A 26338-nucleotide genomic window follows, 5' to 3' on the forward strand; every position below is an offset into this window, starting at 1 on the left:
CTTCATTTGTATGTAGGTTCTAGATTTTTTGACCTCACAAAGAAACCTTGGAATTATCTATGATAAAAAGGGTGCCCTGTGTAGCTCAGCTGGTAAAGAATCCGCCTGCAATGCAGGAGACCCCAGTTCGATTCCCGGGTCGGTAAGTTCCCCTGCAGAGGACTACCCACCCCAGTGTTCTTGGGCTTCTCTGGTGGCTCAGATGGTAAAGAATCCACCCACAGAGCGGGAGACCTGGGTTTGATCCCTGGGTTGGGAAGATCTCCTGGAGCAGGGCATGGCAACCCACCCCAGTATTCTTGCCTGGAGAGTCCCCATGGACAGAGGAGCCTGGTGGGCTACAGTCCATGGGGTAGCAAATTGTTTGACATGACTGAGTGACTAAGCACATATCTATGACATAAGTCATGTGATATTTCTTCTCCCACTTGGACAGTCTCATGAATTCTTCTTTGAATCTCTGTCAATTGCCCAGCTTTACTAACTGGAGCAATTTAGTAACCCTGCTGCTTTGGAGCTTCTGCTGTTTCTTCCCAATTCACACAAAAATGCTTAAAAAGATGAGCAGTGAAGTTCAATTTTATTAACATATTTTGATTCTCTTCTTGAAGGTAAAATGAATACTATTCTCACTTTAACCCTTGATTAATAATGAGTAGGGTGACAATTTTGAGCAATTTTTAAAAATTTAAACATACTAATTATTCAGAATATTAAAATAAATACATCTTAGGGGAGTTTAAGCTCATGAATATCTTCTAAATGCATTGTATTTATATACAAGCTTGATGATTATGGTATTACTATCATTATCAACAGAAAAGATCATCAAATTTAAAGAGGAATGAATGTTTGGTGCAATTATAAAACTTAAACAGAAGTCCACTTATCTACACTGGATTAGATCTTGAGTTTCCACTTGTTACATTAGAGGTAACATAAGAATTTTAAATGGTCTTCTGTGAGGTTACAGTTTAATGAACTAGAGGTTTTGGTTGTCCTTAATTCAGTCAATAACTTCATTCAGACCTTGCATATGGTGAAGAATTTTGAGACATAATTTCAAAAGCATGATCCATAAAGGAAAAAAAAATGATAAGCTGGACTTTATTAAAGTTTAAAAGTTCTTTTCTGTGAAAGACACTGTTAATAGGATTTTAGGTCTTCAAGATTAGAGATTTTCCTTAGGTCCATTTCAACATACATTGGAGAATTTTGGAATAAGTAGCAAATTGGAAGTACTTTCCACTAACTATATATGTACCTCACTTAATAATTGTGATCACATGCAATTTTACATAATTTGAACTCATCTCAATAGGTGCACAGTTTCATTAACTAAAGATTCTTTAACAGTATTGTATTTCCTATGTAGAAATAGCTAATCCTGGCCTGTCTAGCACCTGCTTCTAAAGAGTCCTCTGGTAGTGTCATTATCTCCTGCATTGCAGGTCAATTCTTCACCATCTAAGCCACCAGGGAAGCCTTACAGGGATTATAACAATCCTGAATTCTCAATTTAATTAATAATTTATTAATTTTCTTAAAATAACTAGTTTTATCACTTTGAAATAGTTGAGTTTTGTTCACTCCTAATTGCCTTGATTATTTCAAACATTGTATGGTGCCTTGAAATACAAAGACAGCTGCACATAAACGTACATCTGTGTGGAGGTAGAGGTTAGTTGCACACTTGCATATCTTCATAAAATGCATGGTTTTCAATGTTTCTTCTGGTAGCATATCTTTTGATTTTAAGATATGTTATTTTGAGATAAAAATTCATCAGCTTTTAGAAAACTGAACATATGTTTCTTCATCATGATCATAAGGCATGTTTTTTTCTGGAAAAGATATCAGCAATGGCAATTTCCAATGAAAATAATGAAATGCTACATGTTAATAATGATCAGACTATATCTATTGATTGGCAAACCTTCTACTGATTGAAGATAAAACACTTTGAGGGTGAGTTGGGTTGAAGTTTATAGGCCAAACTGAATATTGTCAGTGCCCTATGCTATTTTATTCTCAACAAATGCTTTTCCAAAATTATATGCAGATATTTCCAAGTGCTCCATTTCCATTTGCCCTTTACAGAAAGAGACAATGAATCCTTTAATTGATAAAATATGAAACTAATTTCCAATAAAACACTGAATTTTTCCATTTTGACAAAATATTATAATTAAGATATTTTCTTTTGCCCATTTTTAAGAACAAAAGGAGAATATGGCACACTTGATATCACATTTGTTTCTAGTTAATATTATTTTATAAATGTTATAAAATGTTAGCATATACTTATAAATTTTATAAATATTTCCTGCTTTTCTAATATTTTCAAGCCTGAATAAAATAATGTATTTCATTAGGTGGTTTACCAATTACAATATGCATTTTATTTTGAGGACATATTTGGGCTCTTGGGAGATAAATTACTCATCACCGGCTTCAAATTGCTTTGGTATGCTCAGTGTTAGCTTCTGAATGTCAGCTTCATAACCCCCTTGAAGATTATCCAAGTTCATTGCTCTGTTGAGCTAGGGCACTCAGATCAAGAAAAAAGAACTTTCAGGTGTAATACAACACAAGGTTCAGCAAAGGATCCATTAATACAAGCATTATAATCTCTGTTAACAAAAATTAAGTTATCCACTGCTTTTTTTCTAGGGCAATGGAAATAATTAGATGACAAATTATCATGCTTTGAAAGTATCATGAGGTTAAAGGGTACAGAAACAAATGGAAAATATGTTAACAAGATAAGGTTGTTTTTAAAACATACACTCTCTTTTGGTGCTAGATATAGTCTTCTAAAAAGAAGCACACAGTTATATAGATAACTTCTCAAGCTAGTTGAAAAAATTACTTCAAATCATTCTTTGATTTACTCAATACAAATTTATTTTCTACCATATAGTGGTCATCTATTGCAGAAGTAAGTTTATTTCTTAAATTTGATCAAGAAGATTAACAGAAAGGCAAAAACTGCTGCTTTTTTTCAGTAACATTCTCAGTCTCACAGTTAATGTAGTCAGTTAATGTATGATCTTAAATGAAATATTATTTCACCTCTTGCTATGTAGAGATGATCCACCATAACCTTGCTACCCTATTTTATCTCTGGAAATTGAAAGTATAATTACAATTTGTGCTTGAGAGTTGTTTTTATTCATTTTATATTCAATGAAAGAAATCCTATTTCTCATTCTGTAATATGTCATCTTAATCTGTTAGTTTTCAAACATAATTTTACATAAGTATGTTTTAATGAGAGTTTCAGGAAGAAAGCAATGAGAACAAAATTTTAGCAGAGTCTAATATTTGAATTTTTGCAGTGTTTACAATATTCAGTGGATATGGCCTGGGGAGTGTTGTAAGCCCTCTTAAAATACAGTAAACTCTCTAAATGAGACAATATTTAAATTGGCTCAAAGCATTATTATTATCTCTATTTTCAAACATTCCTCACTGATAAGAGAATAAGGACATTTAGGGCTTAGGCTTTGAATACTCTGGTTCATCAGTTCTTTAGTCTCATGGGTAATAGGTAACTGTGCAGCAATATATCATAGCTAAAATATAACAAGTTGGTCTTGAGAATGTACAGGAATCCAGTTATTAGAAGGAAAATTAAGATCAGGTTATCAGAATGGTTAAGTTGACTAAATTTTCCTTGCATGATCTTATTTGCCTAAGAAGAGCCTTTCACAGTTATTAATGACAACCACTTCCTTGACCTATGGTGCAACCTCAAAGCTCTAGACACTGTGTTTTGCATAACAGTCTGGGCATCTGTTCACACCTACCTTATGTCTGTCTGTGTTTGCTGCCATAAGCCAAGGAATGTTTGGGATGTGTGTGTGTGTGTGTGTGTGAGTCGCTCAGCTGTGTCTGACTGTTTGTGACCCCATGGACTGTAGCCCACCAGAACTCCAGTCCATGGAGTTCTCCAGACAATAATACTGGAGTGGGTTTCCATTCCCTTCTCATAGGGATCTTCTTGATCTGGGTCTCATGCACTGTAGGCAGATTCTTTACCATCTGAGCCACAAAGGAAGCCCAGTGTTTGGGGTACCAGAAGCTGAAAGATGAAAGGAAAGAGCTTTCCCATACAGGTTTCAGCAGAAACCTGACTCTTAATCTCCTTTCTTTGGGACATTTCGTCTCAGAATGTGAGACAATAAATTTCTGTTGTTCTAAGCCACCCAGTTGGTGGTTTTATTATAGCTATAGCAGTCCTAGGAAACGAATATGTCCATTACTGGTGTGCTGCAGTCCATGGGGTTGCAAAGAATCAGACACGACGGAAGGACTGAACAAAAACAACACACATAATCATAAACTGTTGAAGTTTAATGAACTAGCCTTTCTCAAATTTATTTGACAATGAAGTCTTACTAACATCCTGCAGAACAAGTGTTCTTTGAATTAGCGACCTAACACAGTCTATATTTACCCACTTCTGTGCTTTATTTGTTCTACTTCCTCTAAGAATTATATCCATTTCTAATAATTGAAATACTTCCAGTTTCCCTTGCCTACTAGCTCCATCATTAAATATTTATTAATTCCTCAATTATCTTAAAGAGCCTATCATATTTTTCTTATGAATTTGTTATCCACTTACTTTTATTATTCCTTATTATATGTAAGGTTCTTGAAATCAAGGAGCATACATCATTGATCTTTATATAGCCTAGACTCACACTATATAGGCTAACTCACAAGGAAACAACAGAAATAGCTTTGATATGCTTCTTGCTGAGACTTTCCTTTCTATAAATCCCCTATCGATGGAGATTCTGACTCACTCTGGCATGAAAATCTTTCTTTGGCATGAAAGCAATAGCACTGATTATTCAGTGATTCTTCCTAATGTCTCATTCTCCTACCACTATGCTGTGGCTTCCAATGATTACCACTTTTACCATGTTTATTGAGCACCTACTACGTAGGTCACTGTGCTGTAAGTTATCATCACATTGGTTTTTTAGTGTTCACAAGAATCCTGTGATTTTTACATGTTGGAAATATAAGTCTCATAGAAATTGAATAATTTGTACAAGATCACATAGTGAATACCAGGTTGAATATGTAAGTCCAATCTGATCTTACTCTAAACTCTATTTTTTCCAGTCTATATTTCTAGCAAGAACTATTCAGTGGTTGAAATATAATCTAAACTATCAGGATTGCTAGTTATATTTAGAGAAGGATAAACAATAAATTTTTCATTATCTGGATTTCTAATTAAACTGAATCTTAAGGTCCCAAGCTTATTAACTTTAATTCTCCTTCTTGCAGCAAAGCAGAAGGCTTTCAAAACAAGCTAGAATTTTATAATATTAAAAATATTGCTGCAAAATTAAGTACTATAGGATTATTATAAAACATGAAAGAAAAATACAGGTTGCATTGAGTATATTCTATCCGCCACAGTCCTCCACTTGGATATTTGCTTGTGTTGTATCTATTCATTTATTTTGGTAATCAAATAAGTTGCATGAAGACCTCAGATAAAACATCTACAAAATTCCCAAGTGCTCTAATTGTAACCACTTGCTATAAGTTTGAAAACTTAATAGCTTAATGTAGGGGTGAAATATGGTTTATTTGAAGAAATCTATTTAAAAAGTTACCCTTTCATCAACTTACCTCCATGACCATACCTTCTGTGCCATGTAAACTCTAAAAAGAAAAAAAAAAAATGACAAAAAACAGAAAAAAGTTAATCCCAAAGCTGCTCTTCAAGTTTTGATTTCAAATGTTACTCAAATAATGGAGATATTAGTTAATGAAATTAGATTATCAGCTCTTTACCATTAAGACTGAAGTAAGATCATATCTTTGGAAATATTTATTTCTTATCTTTGCATTTTTATAATTACAGCACCAAAATTTTAAAGAATTGTCATGAATTTTCAGTGCTAATAAGAATATCTTTGCTTTGTTTTATTCATAAAGGTAGACAGCAATAATAACATTACCACAAATTTTTCTTTATATTTAAATGATATATATGCATATATGCAAATAGTTCTATATGTGTGTATGTATGTATAATTACTGTTTATATCATTAAAATTCTTAAGTACTGATAATAAAATTATTATTTTTTTTTATTCTGAAGTCATAATAAAAATTACTCCCCAAAGTAAAGTAGCATTTTTATTTCCTTAATAATAATTAAGAAATACAACAGGATGCCCATCAAGTTCATTATTAAAGCAATCAAGGGAAGTTCATAAATGAAAATATGAGCTCCATCTATATCTTGAACTTAATAGCAACTCAACAAGTGCTGAATTAAGGTAATTGAGACAGAGGTATCAGAAAATATTGTTAGAAAACTGCTTCAGATAAAAATACAATGTACCTTTAGAAAATATTTTTGAATTTTTCACACTTATCTTTGAAAAATAGAAATATAGTGTTTGTTTATCCTAAAACTACAGTATACTTAAAACTGCATTGTTATTCTTAAGTCCTTGAAAACACTGTATATTATTTTTGAATTGTTTTTCAAAAGATTGACCAGCCAATAATATAAATTAAATTATATTAACTTATAAAAAATAAAAGTAACAAAAGCTTAAAATCCATTATTTTCTAATATTTTACTATATTTTATTTTTATGTATACTATTGAGGTTATGTCAATTTTACCCCTATAGTGAACATACTATATAATGGTGTGTTGTTGCATAACTTTTCTCCCACCACCTTAAATGGTTTCAAGCTGAAAATGACAACAGTAGGACAATTTACTGTGTAGGAATTGATAAATGTTACAGCAGGGATATTTTTTCCCTCCCAGATATTCAGATTTTAAACATTTACCAGCACTTCACTATATAAGATTGATTGACTTAAATCTTATGAAATTTTAATTGAAACTAAAAAGAAAAAAGAACAAAAGTGTCAGCCTTAATATATATGCATTTACTTGCCTGACCCAGATGGCAAAAGAAAATATTAATTCTGAACTTTACACACCAGATTCAATATAGTGAAAAGAATATTAATTACATTGACATAAATTGTGGAAGTTATATGTTATATACAGGATATTTCTTACCTGATAGACAGGTTTTAAAAGATATTACTACAAGGAGACTGAACAGCAACCACATTTTGATCTTGTGTTCAGTAGAATTTAGGTTCAAATTTCAAAAAAAAATCTTTAAGTTTATGGCAGTTGGATAATATTAAACACCTGCATAAAGAGAAAAGAGGAAAGATAAGAAAAAGGAAAGAAAGGGAATGGAAAATATTCATCATTTGGAGTCAACAATATTATCAATTCTATTTTATATTTCTTGTTTGTAGAATAAGTTTTAGTTTATTTAAATACATTTGTAAACATCATATTGTAATGAAAAGAGTAGATTCGGTATTCAGGGCTTCAGCTTCTTCCCAGTGCTGACATTGTAAGAAACATGAGTAAGTCACTGAATTGACATATTTTTAAGTTTTTAATAATTGAGCATAGTAACATCTTTTTACAAATAGCAAAGTTGTGAACATTTCAATGTCAACTATTTTATCTGAAGATTAAATTGACCTGAAGTGCTGGTAGAAAGATTTAGTAAAATATATATTTGTATAAGAATTTCCCTAGTAGCTCAGCAGTAAAAGAGTCCCCCTGTAATGCAGGAAACCTGGATTCAATCCCTAGGTAGGGAAGATTCCTTGGCAAAGGAAGTGGCAACCCACTCCAGGATTCTTGCCTGGAAAAACCCATGGACAGAGGAGCCTGACAGGCTACAGTCCACAGGATCTCAAGAGCTGGAGATGACTTAGAAACTAAATCATCACCACAACCACATCTGTATAAGAATTTTGTAAATTCATAGACATCATACAAGAGTTATATGTTAGCATTGCCTGTTGGTGGTTTATGGAAAATCTTTGCCAGAAAAGCTAAATTTTTAAATGTCAAAGTATATGATTAATAACATGTTTATTCCCTTTCTCTGCTTTCACTTCTTTCCTTTATTCATTCAACAAAATATAAATAGTTGTTCCTTATAAGAGAGAAGCTAGGTTTTGTGTGTCAAAATCTTTAAAATTTGGAGAGCCGTCCTTAAAGATAAGAAGACAAAATTACTAATATAAACTAAGCTACAGAGACTTCTCTGGTGGTCCAGTGTTTAAGAATCTGCCTTGCAATTCAGGGGACACAGGTTCAATACCTGGTCCAGGAACTAAGATCACACACGCCATGGAGTAAATAAGCCCATGTGCCATAACTACTGAGTCCACTCACCACAACTAGAGAGTCCATGAGCTGCAATGAAAGATCCTGCACTACACATGGAAGATCCCACATGTAGCAACTAAGATGCAACACAGCCAAATTAAAAAAATACTAATAAATAAATAAACTACACCACAAAACTATGCATCAGTCTAAGTAAAATATCTTGCTTTTATAAAATTCTGTAAAAACTTCTGACCACATGATTATATTGGTTTCAAGGCATTGAAATAGCTTCATTTTAGTGAGGGGCTCTTTGACTTAAACCTCATCATCTTTGTAGATCCATCAGTGACCAAGCATGCAGATAAGAGAATCAAAAAGAAAGACATAGTCTGCTTGCCCTTGAAAAGTTCACAGATTGACAGGAATGCTTATGTGTACACAGGTCAGCGCAATGAGAGACTTGTTTGGATCTACATATTATTAAACTTGAAAGCATGTTAATCATTTTCTAAAAACACTGCAACATATGTCTCAGATGGACCTGGTGGTGGCACTGCATTAGAGAGACTTCTTCAACTGAGACACAATAGGCTCTTCAATTTGAAAACAAATGAAATCATATTTTCAAAGAATATGTTAAGAAATAGGATATAAGAATCTCATGTCATAGAATTGAATGTAAAATATAAATTAGAGCATCAAAGCAATTCTGAAAATACCTAATGTTATCATTATCAATATACAAATATATTTAAATGCTATCTAAAGCAGCCAAAATAAAATGGTACTGTTTCTTGCATCATAATGGCATGTAGAGTACCACTTATTTTTTTAAATGTGATGGACTTTAAGACCATATTTACCCCCTTTAATTTGCCAGAATTCAAGCATTTTCTGAGACTGGTAAAAATATTTAGTGTTACTACATGGACCAGAAAAAATATTTTTCCCTTTTGGTGTATAGGTTATTTTTCAGTGAAAAATCATTTATTTCTTGAAAAAAATGAGTTGAATGTTTAGTCAAACATAGTAAAAATGGGTCAGTGGAGCAACAGGACATTTTTTAAATATCTTTGCAAGAGGAAAAATATTCAACAGATAATTTTTAAATGCCAAGATTGATTTATGACCAATTTATTTCTCTTGGACATTGGTAAGAAGATGAGAACTACACAAATGTATAGATTGTGTTAAGTCTAGACTTTTACATTTAAATTTTATTTTATTTCTTTTACTAAACAGAACTGATTAGAAAGGAAAAGAAACAGGTAAATAAAGGTGAAGAATAAAGATAAATTCCTTCAGGAGGCAGGGGAATCAATTAAATGACCTAAAGAAGAATTCAACTTTTTATTTTGTTATCATTAGTATTCAAATATAAACCTAAATTAAAAATTTTGAAACCTGTACACATTATTTATATCTCTTAAAGTTTGTCTCCAAAAATGGACATTTCAGCATTTTCTCGGCCCATTGGTTTCTAATTCTTTTCACTGAGTTATACACACTAATTAAGATGAGTTCCTCTAATGAGGAAGGGAGAAAGGCAAACAACTATGCTAAACTGCTGTGTCAATCAAACAGTTCTCTTTGTAAAGATCAACTAAGAGAATATATTTGCAAACATATTGCAAATTACAAAGCATGTGCAGTTTAATGTGTCAATGATTATTGGATTTTAAATAGTCCAGATTTATCAATTAATAAACCTAAATTGATAATAAATAATTCTAAATAATAACTCTACATACTAATAATATTCATCTTAAGAGCAAGGGATGCTGCTGCATTTTTTTAATTGACTGTAGATGAAGCAATACTGACCAGAGAGAAAAAGAATCAGGTAAAATTAAACAACAATTACTCTGAAGAGTATCCTTCAGATTATTAATTTTGACAAATTATGTGAGTGAGATCTTGGTCTGTTTACCTTATTAACCATTTGGGAATCTAGGAAAGAATGAGGGCAGGTCTAATGGAAGAGTAACTATGAGTGAGCGATTTCAATAAACTAAAAATAAGGGGAGGGAACTAAGATGGCGGAGGAATAGGATGGGGAGACCACTTTCTCCCCCACAAATCCATCAAAAGAACATTTGAACGCTGAGCAAACTCCACAAAACAACTTCTGATCATTAGCAGAGGACATCGGGCACCCAGAAAAGCAGCCCATTGTCTTCAAAAGGAGGTAGGACAAAATACAAAGGATAAAAAGAGAGACAATAGAGTTAGGGACGGGGATCCGTCCCGGGAAGGGAGTCTTAATAGATGAAGTTTTCAAACACCAGGAAACCCTCTCACTGGTGTGTCTGGGGGAAGTTTTCGAATCTCGAAGGGCAACCTAACTGGGAGGAAAAATAAATAAAACCCACAGATTACATGCCTAAAAGCAACTCCCAGCAGAAAAGTACCCCAGCCGCTCGCATCTGCCACCAGCAAGTGGGGGCGGAACGGAGAGGAGCAGGTGGCATTGCTTAGGGTAAGGACAGGGCCCGAATGCCCTGAGGGCAATCAGAGGGAGCTAACGTGAGATAGCAACTTAAACTGTGGGATCGCAAGAGAGAGAGAATTAAGTTGGGAAAAGCCCTAAACTTAGGCACTACCCGCCGGTTCCCAGAACGAAGGACTGAGCGAATACCAGAGAAGAGGTAGCCGGCTGTGGACTGGCCCATCCCCTCTAGAGGCAGGAGGCAGCGGGGAGGGGAAAGGGGCAAACTCGGCCCCAGAGACGGCATCCCCTACCAAGCTGCAAACAGGCTCCCAGCTTCTAACCAAAGACTTCCTTGAGATTCTGGATGGTTGACATCCAATGGGAGGGTCGCAGCCAGAGTCCAGCTCCCCAGAACTGACATAAGGCGCACCCAACTGGCACGCACGGGAACTGAGGCTGGGCCCGCGGAGGGGATAAGGCGCCCTGCACCCGGGGAGAGTGTGCCCGTCAAGCTCCTGGCGGCCTGAGCTGCTCGGGCTGGGGAAGGCACAAAACGCAGGCCCAACCGACTCCGCTTTGGTGGAATACCCAAAAACCTGAATCTGAGTGGCTTAGGCCTGGGAAGTGCACACAACGCAGGGCCTGCTCCCTGGAGAGCAGCCCGGAGCCTGAGCAGTGTGGACGGGGAGAGCACACACACCCGCCCCGAGTCGGGGCAAACCCAACGTGGCCGGAAAGAAGCGAGTGCTCCCCACATAGGCCAGTGACATTTGTCTGCAGCGCCCCCCCTCCCCACAGCATGACTGAACAAGCGAACCTGAACAAGAGACCACCTCCGCCCGCGTGTGCCAGGGCAGAAATTAGGCACTGAAGAGACCTGCAAACAGAAGCCAAAGAAACAAAGGGAACCGCTTCAGAAGTGACAGGTGCAACAGATTAAAATCCCTGTAGTTAACACTGACTACACTGGAAGGGGCCTATAGATAGCGAGAAGTGTAAGCTCAAACAAGGAGCTATCTGAAACTGAACCGAACCCACACTGCCCACAACAGCTCCAGAGAAATTCCTAGATATACTTTTACTACTATTCTTTTATTTTTAATAAAAACATTTTTTTCTCTTTCTTTTTTTTTACTTTTTCTTTTTTTTAAAGTCCTCTATTACTCCTCTATTACTCCTTAATTTTCATTTTTATAACCCACTATAACCTGGCAAAAAAAAAAAAAGACCCTATTTTTAAAGCGAACTCCATATATATTTCTTAAATTTTTTTGTGTTTTTGTGGTTTTTTACTATTGTATTTTTAAGAGTCTAACCTCTACTCTAGATTTTTAATCTTTGTTTTTCAGTATTTGATATCAATTTTGGACATTTAAGAATCCAACCTTCAGTACCCATTTTTACTCAGGAGTGTGATTGCTGGTTTGATCACTCTCTCCCCCTTTTGATTCTCCTTTTTCTCCCCCAGATCACCTCTGTTTCCTTCCTCCCCCTTCTCTTCTCAATCCAATTCTGTGAATCTCTGTGGGTATTGTGGGCTGTGGAGAACACTTAGGGAATAGAGTACAACCTGGATCTGTCTCTCCTCTCTTGAATCCCCCCTTTTCTCCTCCTGCTCACCTCTATCTCCTTCCTCCCTCTCCTCTTCTTCATGTAACTCTGTGAACCTCTCTGGGTGTCCCTCACTGTGAAGAATCCTTTCACCATTAACCTAGAAGTTTTGTTATCAGTGCTGTATGGTGGGAGAAGTGTTGAGGCTACTGAAAGAATAAGACTGAAACCCAGAGGCAAGAGGCTTAATCCCCAAACCTGAGAACACCAGAGAACTCCTGACTACAGGGAACCAAGAGATCATCCAAAAGCCTCCATACCTACACTGAAACCAACCATCACCCAAGAGCCAATAAATTCCAGAGCAAGACATACTACACAAATTCTCCAGCAACACAGGAATATAGCCCTGAGCGTCAATATACAGGCTGCCCAAAGTCACAGCAAACCCACAGACCCATCTCAAAACTCACTACTGAACACTCCAGTGCACTCCAGAGAAAAGAAATCCAGCTCCACCCACCAGAACACCGACACAAGCTTCTCTAACCAGCAAACCTCGAGAAGCCAAACACCCAGCCCCACCCAGGGGGAGAAACCTCCACAATAAAAAGGAACCACAGACTACCAGAATACAAAAAGGCCACCCCAAACCCAGCAATCTAAATAAGATGAAAAGGCAGAGAAATACCCAGCAGGTAAAGGAACATAAAAAATGCCCACCAAGCCAAACAAAAGAGGAGGAGATAGGGAATCTACCTGAAAAAAGAATTTAGAATAATGATAATAAAAATGATCCAAAATCTTGAAAACAAAATAGTTACAGATAAATAACCTGGAGACAAGGATTGAGAAGATGCAAGAAATGTTTAACAAGGACCTAGAAGAAATAAAAAAGAGTCAATTAAAAATGAGTAATGCAATAATAAATAATGAGATCATACTTATATTTCATATAAAAAATAAATGAGATCAAAAACACTCTGGAGGGAACCAACAGTAGAATAACGGAGGCAGAAGATAGGATAAGTGAGGTAGAAGATAAAATGGTGGAAATAAATGAAGCAGAGAGGAAAAAAGAAAAAAATAATTAAAAGAAATGAGGACAACCTCAGGGACCTCTGGGACAATGTGAAATGCCCCAACATTCGAATCATAGGAGTCCCAGAAGAAGAAGACAAAAGGAAAGGCCATGAGAAGATACTCGAGGAAATAATAGCTGAAAACTTCCCGAAAATGGGGAAGGAAATAGCCACCCAAGTCCAAGAAACCCAGAGAGTCCCAAACAGGATAAACCCAAGGTGAAACACCCCAAGACACATATTAGTCAAATTAACAAAGATCAAACACAAAGAACAAATATTAAAAGCAGCAAGGGAGAAACAACAAATAACACACAAAGGGATTCCCATAAGGATAACAGCTGATCTATCAATAGAAACCCTTCAGGCCAGAAGGGAATGGCAGGACATACTTAAAGTTATGAAAGAGAATAACTTACAACCCAGATTACTGTACCCAGCAAGGACTTCATTCAGATATGAAGAATTTAAAAGCTTTACAGACAAGCAAAAGCTGAGAGAATTCAGCATCACCAAACCAGCTCTTCAACAAATGCTAAAGGATCTTCTCTAGACAGGAAACACAGAAAGGCTGTATGAACATGAACCCAGAACAACAAAGCAAATGGCAACGGGACCATTCTTATCAATAATTACCTTAAATGTAAATGGGTTGAATGCCCCAACCAAAAGACAAAGACTGGCTGAATGGATACAAAAGCAAGACCCCTATATATGCTGTCTACAAGAGACCCACCTCAAAGCAAGGGACACATACAGACTGAAAGTGAAGAGCTGGAAAAAAATATTCCACGCAAACGGAGACCAAAAGAAAGCAGGAGTCGCAATACTCATATCAGATAAAATAGACTTCAAATAAAGGCTGTGAAAAGAGACAAAGAAGGACACTACATAATGATCAAAGGATCAATCCAAGAAGAAGATATAACAATTATAAATATATATGCACCCAACATAGGAGCACCACAATATGTAAGGCAAATGCTAACAAGAATGAAGGGGGAAATTAACAATAACACAATAATAGTAGGAGACTTTAATACCCCACTCACACCTATGGACAGATCAACTACACAGAAAATTAACAAGGAAACACAAACTTTTTAAATGACACAATGGTCCAGCTACACCTAATTGATATCTATAGGACATTTTACCCCAAAACAATCAATTTCACCTTTTTCTCAAGTGCACACGGAACCTTCTCCAGAATAGATCACATCCTGGGCCATAAATCTAGCCTTGGTAAATTCAAAAAAATTGAAATCATTCCAGTCATCTTTTCTGACCACAATGCAAAACTATTAAAAATTCCAACATATGGAGGCTAAATAACACGCTTCTGAATAATCAACAAATCATAGAAGAAATCAAAAAAGAAATCAAAATATGCATAGAAATGAATGAAAATGAAAACACAACAACCCAAAACCTATGGGACACTGTAAAAGCAGTGCTAAGGGGATGGTTCATAGCAATACAGGCTTACCTCAAGAAACAAGAAAAAAGTCAAATAAATAACCTAACTCTACACCTAAAGCAACTATAGAAGGAAGAAATGAAGAACCCCAGGGTTAGTAGAAGGAAAGAAATCTTTAAAATTAGGGCAGAAATAAATGCAAAAGAAACTAAAGAGACCATAGCAAAAACCAACAAAGCTAAAAGTTGGTTTTTTGAAAAGGTAAATAAAATTGACAAGCCATTAGCTAGACTCATTAAGAAACAAAGGGAGAAGAACCAAATCAACAAAATTAGAAATGAAAATGGAGAGATATCAACAGACAATTCTGAAATACAAAGGATCACAAGAGACTACTACCAGCAGCTCTATGCCAATAAAATGGACAACTTGGAAGAAATGGACAAGTTCTTAGAGAAGTATAACTTTCCAAAATTGAACCAGAAAGAAATAGAAGATCTTAACAGACCCATCACAAGCAAGGAAATTGAAACTGTAATCAGAAATCTTCCAGCAAACAAAAGCTCAGGACCAGATGGCTTCACAGCTGAATTCTACCAAAAATTTAGAGAAGAGCTAACACCTATCTTACTCAAACTCTTCCAGAAAATTGCAGAAGAAGGTAAGCTTCCAAACTCATTCTATAAGTCCACCATCACCCTAATACCAAAACCAGACAAGAATGCCACAAAAAAAGAAAACTACAGGCCAATATCACTGATGAACATAGACACAAAAGTCCTTAACAAAATTCTAGCAAACAGAATCCAACAACATATTAAAAAGATCATAGTTCATGACCAAATGGGCTTTATCCCAGGAATGCAAGGATTATTTAATATCCACAAATCAATCAATGTAATACACCACATTACCAAATTGAAAGATAAAAACCATATGATTATCTCAATAGATGCAGAAAAAGCCTTTGACAAAATTCAACATCCATTTATGATAAAAACTCTCCAGAAAGCAGGCATAGAAGGGACATACCTCAACATAATAAAAGCTATATATGACAAACCCACTGCAAACATTATCCTCAATGGTGAAAAATTGAAAGCATTTTCTTTAAAGTCAGGAACAAGACAAGGGTGTCCACTCTCACCACTACTATTCAACATAGTTTTGGAAGTGTTGGCCACAGCAATCAGAGCAGAAAAAGAAATAAAAGGAATCCAGATAGGAAAAGAATAAGTAAAACTCTCACTGTTTGCAGACAACATGATCGTCTACATAACCCTAAAGACTCTACCAGGAAATTACTACAGCTAATCAATGAATACAGTAATGTTGCAGGATATAAAATTAACACACAGAAATCCCTTGCATTCCTATACTCTAACAATGAGAAAACAGAAAGAGAAATTAAGGAAACAATACCATTCACCATTGCAACAAAAAGAATAAAATACTTAGGAGTATATCTACCTAAAGAAATGAAAGACCATATATAGAAAACTATAAAACACTGATGAAAGAAATCAAAGAGGACACAAATAGATGGAGAAATATACCTTGTTCATGGAATGGAAGACTCAGTATTGTGAAAATGGCTGTACTACCCAAAGCAATCTATAGATTCAATGCAATCCCTATCAAACTACCAACGGTATTCTTCACAGAACTAGAACAAATAATTTCACAATTTGTATGGAAATACAAAAAACCTCGAATAGCCAAAGCAACCTTGAGAAAGAAGAATGGAACTGGAGGAATCAACCTGCCTGACTTCAGACTCTACTACAAAGCCACAGTCATCAAGACAGTATGGTACTGGCACAAAGACAGAAATATAGATCAATGGAACAGAATTGAAAGCCCAGTGATAAATCCACGTACCTGTGGACACCTTATCTTCGACAAAGGAGGCAAGGATATACAGTGGAAAAAAGACAACCTCTTTAACAAGTGGTGCTGGGAAAACTGGTCAACTACTTGTAATAGAATGAAACTAGAACACCTTCAAACACCATACACAAAAATAAACTCAAAATGGATTAAAGATCTAAATGTAAGACCAGAAACTATAAAACTCCTAGAGGAGAACATAGGCAAAACACTCTCCGACATAAATCACAGCAGGATCCTCTATGACCCACCTCCCAGAATATTGGAAATAAAAGCAAAAATACACAAATGGGACCTAATGAAACTTAAAAGCTTTTGCACAACAAAGGAAACTATAAGCAAGGTGAAAAGACAGCCCTCAGATTGGGAGAAAATAATAGCAAAAGAAGCAACAGACAAAGGATTAATCTAAAAAATATACAAGCAACTCCTGCAGCTCAATTCCAGAAAAATAAACAACCCAATCAAAAAATGGGCCAAAGAACTAAGCAGACATTTCTCCAAAGAAGACATACAGATGGCTAACAAACACATGAAAAGATGCTCAATATCACTCATTATCAGAGAAATGCAAATCAAAACCACAACGACGTACCATTACACGCCAGTCAGGATGGCTGCTATCCAAAAGTCTACAAGCAATAAATGCTGGAGAGGGCGTGGAGAAAAGGGAACCCTCTTACACTGTTGGTGGGAATGCAAACTACTACAGCCACTATGGAGAACAGTGTGGAGATTCCTTAAAAAAACTGGAAATAGAACTGCCATATGACCCAGCAATACCATTCCTGGGCATACACACCGAGGAAACCAGATCTGAAAGAGAGACACATGCACCCCAATGTTCATTGCAGCACTGTTTATAATAGCCAGGACATGGAAGCAACCTAGATGCCCATCAGCAGACGAATGGATGAGGAAGCTGTGGTACATATACACAATGGAATATTACTCAGCCGTTAAAAAGAATTCATTTGAATCAGTTCTAATGAGATGGATGAAACTGGAGCCCATTACACAGAGTGAAGTAAGCCAGAAAGATAAAGACCAATACAGTATACTAATGCATATATATGAAATTTTAAAAGATGGTAACGATAACCCAATATGCAAAACAGAAAAAGATACACAGATGTACAGAACAGACTTTGGGACTCTGTGGGAGAAGGTGAGGGTGGGATGTTCTGAGAGAATAGCATTGAAACATGTATACTATCAAGGGTGAAACAGATCACCAGCCCAGGTTGGATGCATGAGACAAGTGCTCAGGGCTGGTGCACTGGGAAGACCCAGAGGGATGCGGTGGGGAGGGAGGTGGGAGAGAGGATCGGGATGGGGAACACATGTAAATCCATGGCTAATTCATGTCAATGTATGGCAAAAACCACTACAATATTGTAAAGTAATTAGCTTCCAACTAATAAAAATAAATGGAAAAAAAAAGAAGAAAGAAACTAAAAATACAATACAGAAGAATTTTCTAGGTCAAGGATATTATTTCTTTCTTTCTTAGACAATACCCACAGTATATGGGAACCTCAGGTAAGGCATAGTCAAAGGTAATCCAGGAAAGCCAGCCAGATCTAGTCTGAAACTTGGCTCAACCACTCTTTAGCTTGCAACTTTGGGAAAATTACTCAAGTTCTGACTCATGCACAAAATATGAAAAACAAATGTGCATTTCATAGAACTCTTGTCGTGTAAGATTATGCACGTGAAATGCTTACTGTGAAAGTAGTCAATGAATATTAACTATTATTCTGCTAGGCCTTAGGGCCCATCAGACTACAAGAGACAATGACATGCTACTTGTTTATTGTTGTGTCTCTAATGCCTGGCACTGAGAAGTCATTTGATATATATTTATTGAAGAAATGAGTGGGCCATTCCATAACTGTATTTCAAAACACTTGCCACAAACAAATTAAAATTTAACTTCAGTTCCTTCAAATAAGCATAGAATACTTACAATAGGTAATAGAGAATATTTCTTGCTGGGGCTCTGGTCTCTGTTACAGATTATTACTGCTTATATATACACCCTAGAAGAGAATAGTCTAAGTAGCAATATTTTAAAGCATCTTTAGTATGCATTTTATTGAGTTTTATTGACTGTCTTCTAATTTCAATATTTTCATTCTTGTCAGAAGGAGACATTTTTTATTATCTTGGGGCAAACTATCTTTTCCTTCACTCCAAAATATTGCCTATTTCAATGGGACAGTGAGTGATTATTCTGGCAGCATGTAATTTATTTTATTTAATGGATTTCTTTCTGTTTCAGTATAAAAGCATCTCTCACATCGTTTTCTGCTACTGATTTGTTCTGTGGTGTCACCAGTTATCCCATCACTTGTGACTCCTGGTCCCAGCCTCTCAGACTGCAGCAGAGGGGAGGGGGCCAAGGCTGAGCCCACACTCGCTAGTGCAGAAGAAACAGCTCTTCTCAATTCTCCCTTGAGGACCTACCGCTCAGTAATCCACAGCCAGCTCCCAGACCCCACAGGCCTGAAAGTGTTGTAGCAAGTGAAGTGGCATAAGAAGAAAACAACTCAAAGATGTGCCGATAGAAGAAGGCCTTTTCTTCTCAAGATCCCAAAGAACAGAATGAGTGGAACCTGGGGATGCATTTCTGTCCACACGCCACGCTGTGCTAGAAAACAGCTCCCTGGTTTCCCTACTCTCCCCGAGGCCTTTCACCAGGTCCTAGAGATGGCTCATCTCACAACTTAACCAGAGCTCTTTAGGTGTCTAGTGACTGGTGTTTCCCTAACATGCATTGGTGCTATAGAATTCTCCAAACAATTCAACATCCTTTACTAAGACACTTACTTATGTATTTAAACAACTACAACAAAAATATAATAAAGAACACAGGGTGACAGTCTCTATCGCCTTCCTTCATGCTCTTTTCTGTCTTTCTACACTTTCTTTCCCCCCCGCCTCTCTTTACTTTAGATGATGCTATGGTTCTCCTTTGAAAAATCTGGTCCATATCTATGTATGCATTTTTCTGCTAGACAGACATCATCTGGTTCTTGTCTTGTTTTGTTCTGTCATGAGATATTCCATATAAATTATTTAAAAAATCTTCAACTATACATTAACAAACATTTAGCCACTAACAGTTATTCACAAAGTATTTAGTATGCTATATAATCAGAGTTTGCTCCAACAATACCAATAAATCTAATATTTCATTGAACTGATGCTTCTATAGGCATTTACATTGAAAGAGAACAAAATTTAGAAATATGGATAAAACATTAATATGTATTAGCAAATGGTGGCATCTCTTTTAGAAAGAAACAAGATTTGGCAGGATTTCAGGAATCTATTCTGATTGATCCTCAACACAGCTCATAAAAGGTCATGTTAAAAATATTTAACCTAAAATTTTACTTATGATACTCATCACTCTGCTGTGGTTCTAAGGAACATTTGCCATGAATTTCAGTTTCCAGAAAATAGAGGAAATTTGTTTGTGCTGAGCTCAGATTATCCTAGGTGGAAAGACATCAATATCTCTTACTCTACATTTTAAAATCAGAGAACATTTGTCCTCAGACTCAACCTGAAAATCTGCCTCTGCTGCCCCCATCACTTAACCTTCCTGAGGTATCAGTTACCCAGTCTGTAGAATGGAAATTCAAGTTCATTCTTCAGAAGATTATTGTGAGGACTAAATTATGCATGGGGCTTCCCAGGTGGCACAGTCGTAAACAATCCACCTACCAATACTGCAGACTCAAGAGATGTGGGTTCAGTTCCTGGGTCAGAAAGATTCCCTGGAGAAGGAAATGGCAACCCACTCCAGTATTCTTGCCTGGAGAATTCCATGGACAGAGAACCCTGGTGGGCTACAGACCATGGGGTCACAAAGAGTCATACACGACTGGGTACACACACACAAATTGTGCATGCATATAGATACACATCTGTGTGTGTAAGTAAAAGCCTTTTGACATGGTTACATTGTTGTTCAGTCACTCAGTCCTGTGACATGTGTACATAACAGAAGTCAAAACACTGAAGTGAAATTAACTATAAATCTCCAGAAATAAAGTCAGTATTTTTGCTGTTGTTGTTTTCTTTGTTTTTTGGCTGTGTGGCATGTGGGATATCATAGTTCCCTGACCAGGGGTGGAATCCATGCCCGCAGCAGTGCAAGTGTGGAGTCTTAACTACTGGGCCATCAGGGAAGACTCAAATTAGTTTTGAATTTAAAATATGTGAATGGTTTAGAAAAGGGATATTATATATTTTAAAAGTCTTATCTCTCAGAAAGGGGATACTGTATACATTATATATTAAGCACTTTCATATCAATATTATACTGTTCCAGTATAATTTTCAGATGATTAAAAACAACTTAAACATAGACATAACTTCCTCTAGCTACATGATTACATATTTTAGGAGGTCTTCTTCAGGCTCTACTTACTTCTTTCAACTCTATTATCAAATTATTATTGTCTCAGCTTAAAGCTCTATTATCAAATTATTATTGTCTTAGTTTAATAGTTTTTCTGCAAAGTTATTAATAGTGTTTTCACAGCTTACAGCTGTGATTAAGTATATTTAGTAAAAAATTATGAAGAACATACTGTTCTAAGCCAAGTAATAAAGTACACACCTAAGAAAAACACATTTTTTGAAAATGATTATAAACAGTATCCTTCTCTTCCAGACTAAAGTCAGACACTGTTCAACTAACAGGTAGGATGTGATAGTTTACATTAGCTACTGAAATCCCTACTACTTGATTGCATATGAAGTATAGGTAAAAAGAGGAGCAAAACAATATGTTTCAAGCATTTTAATAAATATAAAATTATTGGACTGTGAAATTAATGACTTGGAGGCTGCTGAGGGAAAGAAAAAATCTAAAGGCTTTTTGAAGATATGGGTATTTACTGAGTGTTGACAGCACACCCTGCATTTTACAAAACAACTGATTATTCATATTTTTAGATAATTGAATTTATGATTAAATTAATTACTTGTTTATTTCCAAAACAATGTAATGCATGCAGAAGGATTTAAAAATAATAATCCTATTCATGATATTTATAACATATAAATTTTTGTCAGCACATTATGTCTTGTAGGACTAATTGATATGAAAGAAGTGTGAAAGTATTAGTCATTCGGTTATGTCCTAATTGATGTGCTTTTTGTTGGGATAATTTCAAGAAACTGTCTCTTTTATATGATAAATAAAGTCCTACAGAATTTTGTCCCCCATTTCAGGAGTATGCGTGTGTGTAGCTAGATATCGCTTGAAATTCAAGAAAGTAGAGAAAGTCCTTGTTGAGTTGAAATTGTCTCCCCAGTGAAACTGACATGATGCCAATAATACATAATTATTTTGTTTGAAATTACAAAACTGAGATGGTAATGGAAAATAGAGTAATAAACAAATGAGGTGATAAGATTTCTTGATTATTTGCAATTCCCGAATTATTGATTTTGGATGAATAATGAACAAGGGAAGGGTTGCTTTGTCAAAAAAGATTTAAAACTCAAACATATACGTGTGGGATTCTACTCAACCTCTTTTTCATCAATGTATTAATAAGTTTATGAATCAGTTTATGAAGGAGATCAAGATGACGGAGTGGGGGTATGCTAGGCTGACATCCCACTATGATCACATCAAAATACATCTACATGTGGATCAACTCCTGCTGAAAACAACCTGGAGACCAACAAGAAAACCTCTCCTACAACCAAACCTTTAAAGAAAGATCCACATGGAATCAGGTGGGAAGGGAGAAGAAATGAATGGGTCAGGATACAAGCCCTTAACAGGAGACACAGAAGAAGAATGAAGATATCCCAGGCTCAGGGATCTTCCCCAGGAATCGAATCACATATAAGACATCTCAGTCCTGGATTCAGATCCTGGTAAGATGAGTTCCTTTAGCAGGTTTGAAAACCAGTGAAACTTACCAGAGAGCTATGAGAAACAGGATTTTCTCAAGAAGCATGCATGCAGATGCTTGCTTACTCCCAGCAACAGTGCAGACGCTGTAGATTGAAAATTGCCTAAGACTCTGACCAGTTTTCTGTGATTGCCCCAGCATGTACCTTGGCCCATACCGGGCACTGGCTCCAGCCTTCCTGGCACTGGTGTTGCTCTCCATTAGGATGAAAGCTGCCATTGCCAGTAGACTTCACACAATTAGAATGAAACCAGCTCAGATACAAACTTCAGGGCTTCTGCTCCAGCACCTTGGGCACCAACTCTGCCTTTGATAGGGGGATGACTGCCATTTAGTACAAGAGAAGCCTTGGTTTAAACCTGGATCTGGCCCTAGCCACTCCTTCTTCTGATCAATTACTTTAGAAAAATGCAATAACTGAACTAAAAATTACACTAGAAGGAACTAAGCAGAATCGGTGATGTAGAAGAATGCATAAATGATCTGAAAGACAGAATAATAGAAATCACCAAATAAGAGAGGAATAAAAACAAATTTTAAGAAATAAGGATAGTTTGGAGGACCTTGGGGACAACATAAAGTGTGCTAACTTCTACATTATATGGATCCAGAAGGAGAAGAGAGAAAGGGGTAGAAAATGTATTTGATCAAGTTATGGCTGAAAACTTCCTGAGGTTGAAGAAGGAAACAGATTTCTAGGTACAGGAATCACTAAGAGTCCCAAACAAGAGGAACTCAAAGAGATTCATACCAAGGAAGGTCATAGTTAAAATGACAAATGTTAAAGATAAAGAGAAAATTGTAAAGGTAGCAAGACAAAAACAGAAAGTCACTTATAAGTGACTTCCTACAATGCTTCAGCTGATTTTTTTTCTGCAGAAATTTTGCAAGCCAGAAGGGAATTTATAATTTAAAGTGGGGGACATTGTAATTTAAATTGGGACATTATAATTTAAAGTGCTGAAATGAAAAACCTAAAACCTAGGATGCTGTAACCAGTAAAATTATCATTCAGAATTAAAGGTGAAAAATATAACATCTCAAACAAAAAAAACTAAGAGTTCAGCAATACCAAACTGACCCTAAAAGAAGTGCTAAATGGTAATTTTAAAGGGAAAAGAATAGGCTTCAATAAGAATTTATAGGAAAGGCAAAATTCCACTAGTAAATGTAAAATAAAGTTTGTGGATCAACAATTTAAATAAGCAAGTATGAAATGCAAAATCTATATAGCTACAATAAACATGTAAGGGATATAGATGATGATACAAAATATCATAAACACAAAGCAAGGAGAAGGAGAGTAAAAATTGTACCTGTTTTAGAATGTGTTTGAAGTTAAATGACTATCAATAAAACAAATAGAAATCCATGGTAACTGTAAATGAAAAACATACAATAGATTATCAAAAACCAGAGAGAAAGGAATAAGAGCATAGTACTAAAGATAACCATCAAACCATAGGGGAAGAGGCTAAAAAAAATGAAAAAGGACAGAGGATAACTACAAAGACAACTGAAACCAAATAAGGAAAGTACATGCTCAGTGATAATTGCATCAAATGTTCAATGGACTAAATACTCCACTCAGAGGCAGAGGTGACTGATCAGATTAAAACAAAACAAAACAAAAGAAAACTATATCCTGCCTGCTATCTGTTGTACACTATGGGGTTGCCACTCCAAGACTCTTTGTACTAGACTTGTAAGATCTCCCTGTCCAATAAACCATTGATATCTCTGTCAAGGAAAAAAAAAAAATTGCTATCTGCAGAAGACTCATTTCAGAGCTAAAGACACAGAATGAAAATGAGGGGATGGAAAACGATATTCTATAAAAATAGAAATTAAAAAAAAAGCTTGGGATAGTAGTATTCATGTCAGACAAAGTAGAGTTTAAACTAAAGAAACAAAATGCAAAAGACCAAGAAGGGCATTGTATAATGGTAGAGGGATCCTAATAAGAACAGGATAGAACATTTTTTTTACATGTATGCACCTAGTAGAAGAGTACTTAAACATATGAACCAACTATTAATAGATAAAAGGAAAATCTGACAATAATACAAAAATAGTAGGGTACCTCACTTATATAAAAGAACATATCCAGACATAAAAGAAATAAGGAAAATTACTTTAAAATATACATCAGACAAGTTGAAATTAATAGACATAGAACATTCCATCTAAAACCAGCAATGAAATGCTTTCCAGGATAGATCACATTCTAGGCCCCAATACAAATCTCAAGAAATTTAGGAGGATAGAAATTATATCAAGCATCTTTTCCAATCCAAAAGGTATGAAACTAGAAATCAATTACAGGAGGAAAACTGGGAAAAATACAAGCATGTGAAGACTAAACATGTTGCTAAAACTCCAATGGTTCAGTAAAGAAATGAAATAAGAAATCAGAAAATACAAGTCAAATAAAACAAAAGCACAACTTTCCAAAATGAACTGGGTACAGCAAAATCAGTTCTAAGAGGGAAGTTTGTAGCAATATAGACCTACCTCAAGAAACAAGAAAAAACTCAAATAAACAACCTAATCTATTATCTAAAGAATCAGAAAAAGAACAAACAAAATCCAAAGTTGGCAGAAGGAAGAAAATAATAGCTATTAGAAAGGAAATAAATAAAAAAAAAAAGAAAGGAAATAAATAAACTTTATAACAAAGTGTAGAAAAGATCAATGAAAGTAAGAGCTAGTTTTGGAAAGATACCAAAATTGATAAACCTTTAGCTAGTCTTATTATGAAAAAAAGAGAGAGGACTTGTATAAACAGAATGAGAAATGAGAGGTGAAATATTACAATTGTTATCACAGGATACAAAAATTAATAAGGAATATTGCAGCCAAAAATAAACAACCTACAAAAATGGATAAATTCCTAAACATACAATCTTCCAAGACTGAATCAGGAAGAAATAGATAATCTGAATAGATCAAGCATAATAATGAAGTTGAATCAGTAACCAAAAGACTTCCAGCAAACAAAAGTCCAAGATTAAATCCCTTCATAGAGGAATTCTACAATGAATACTTAGTATCTATCTTTCTCAAACTATTCCAAAAATAGAAGAGGAGGGAACACTCCCATACTCACTGTATGAGGCACATTGTTTGATAACTAAACCAGACAAAGGAACTATAAAAAGAAAATTATAGGCCAATATTTCTGGTGCTCACCTCTTGAGAAACCTATATGCAGGTCAGGAAGCAACAGTTAGAACAAGACATGGACCAACGGACTGGTTCCAAATAGGAAAAGGAGTACATCAAGGCTATATATATTGTCACCCTGCTTATTTAACTTATATGCAGAGTACATCATGAGAAATGCTGGGCTGGATGAAGCACAAGCTGGAATCAAGATTACTGGGAGAAATATCAATAACCTCAGATATGCAGATGACACCACCTTTATGGCAGAAAGTGAAGAGGAACTAAAAAGCCTCTTGATGAAAGTGAAAGAGGAGAGTGAAAAAGTTGGCTTAAAGCTCAACATTCAGAAAACTAAGATCATGGCATCTGGTTTCATCACTTTGTGGGAAATAGATGGGGAAACAGTGGAAGCAATGTCAGACTTTATTGGGCTCCAAAATCACTGCAGATGGTGATTGCAGCCATGAAATGAAAAGACACTTACTCCTTGGAAGGAAAGTTATGACCAACCTAAATAGTATATTAAAAAGCAGAGATATTACTTTGCCAACAAAGGTCCATCTAGTCAAGGCTATGGTTTTTCCAGTGGTCATGTATGGATGTGAGAGTTGGACTGTGAAGAAAGCTGAGCACCAA

The 26338-nt window shown here is 35.7% G+C and overlaps 1 protein-coding gene and 1 long non-coding RNA gene across 4 annotated transcripts in view; one reads left to right on the forward strand and one right to left on the reverse strand.

The window, feature by feature from the left end:
* Positions 1-26338, reverse strand: part of CNTN1 (contactin 1) — a 389716-nt gene that overhangs the window by 157691 nt on the left and 205687 nt on the right. For all 3 annotated transcript variants that reach the window (XM_070454566.1, XM_070454567.1, XM_070454568.1), the window contains 2 exons: positions 7085-7222; positions 5662-5694 (listed from right to left, as the gene is read on the reverse strand). In XM_070454566.1, the coding sequence (XP_070310667.1) occupies positions 5662-5694; positions 7085-7139 (88 nt within the window). In that variant the 5' untranslated portion in view covers positions 7140-7222. The remainder of the gene's footprint in view (positions 1-5661; positions 5695-7084; positions 7223-26338) is intronic.
* LOC139030852 (uncharacterized) lies at positions 78-19473 on the forward strand. Its single transcript, XR_011483286.1, has 2 exons — positions 78-142; positions 18928-19473. It is a non-coding gene; the product is annotated as an uncharacterized lncRNA (long non-coding RNA).

Source organism: Odocoileus virginianus, chromosome 24 (assembly GCF_023699985.2).
Source record: "Odocoileus virginianus isolate 20LAN1187 ecotype Illinois chromosome 24, Ovbor_1.2, whole genome shotgun sequence".
NCBI lineage: Eukaryota > Metazoa > Chordata > Mammalia > Artiodactyla > Cervidae > Odocoileus > Odocoileus virginianus.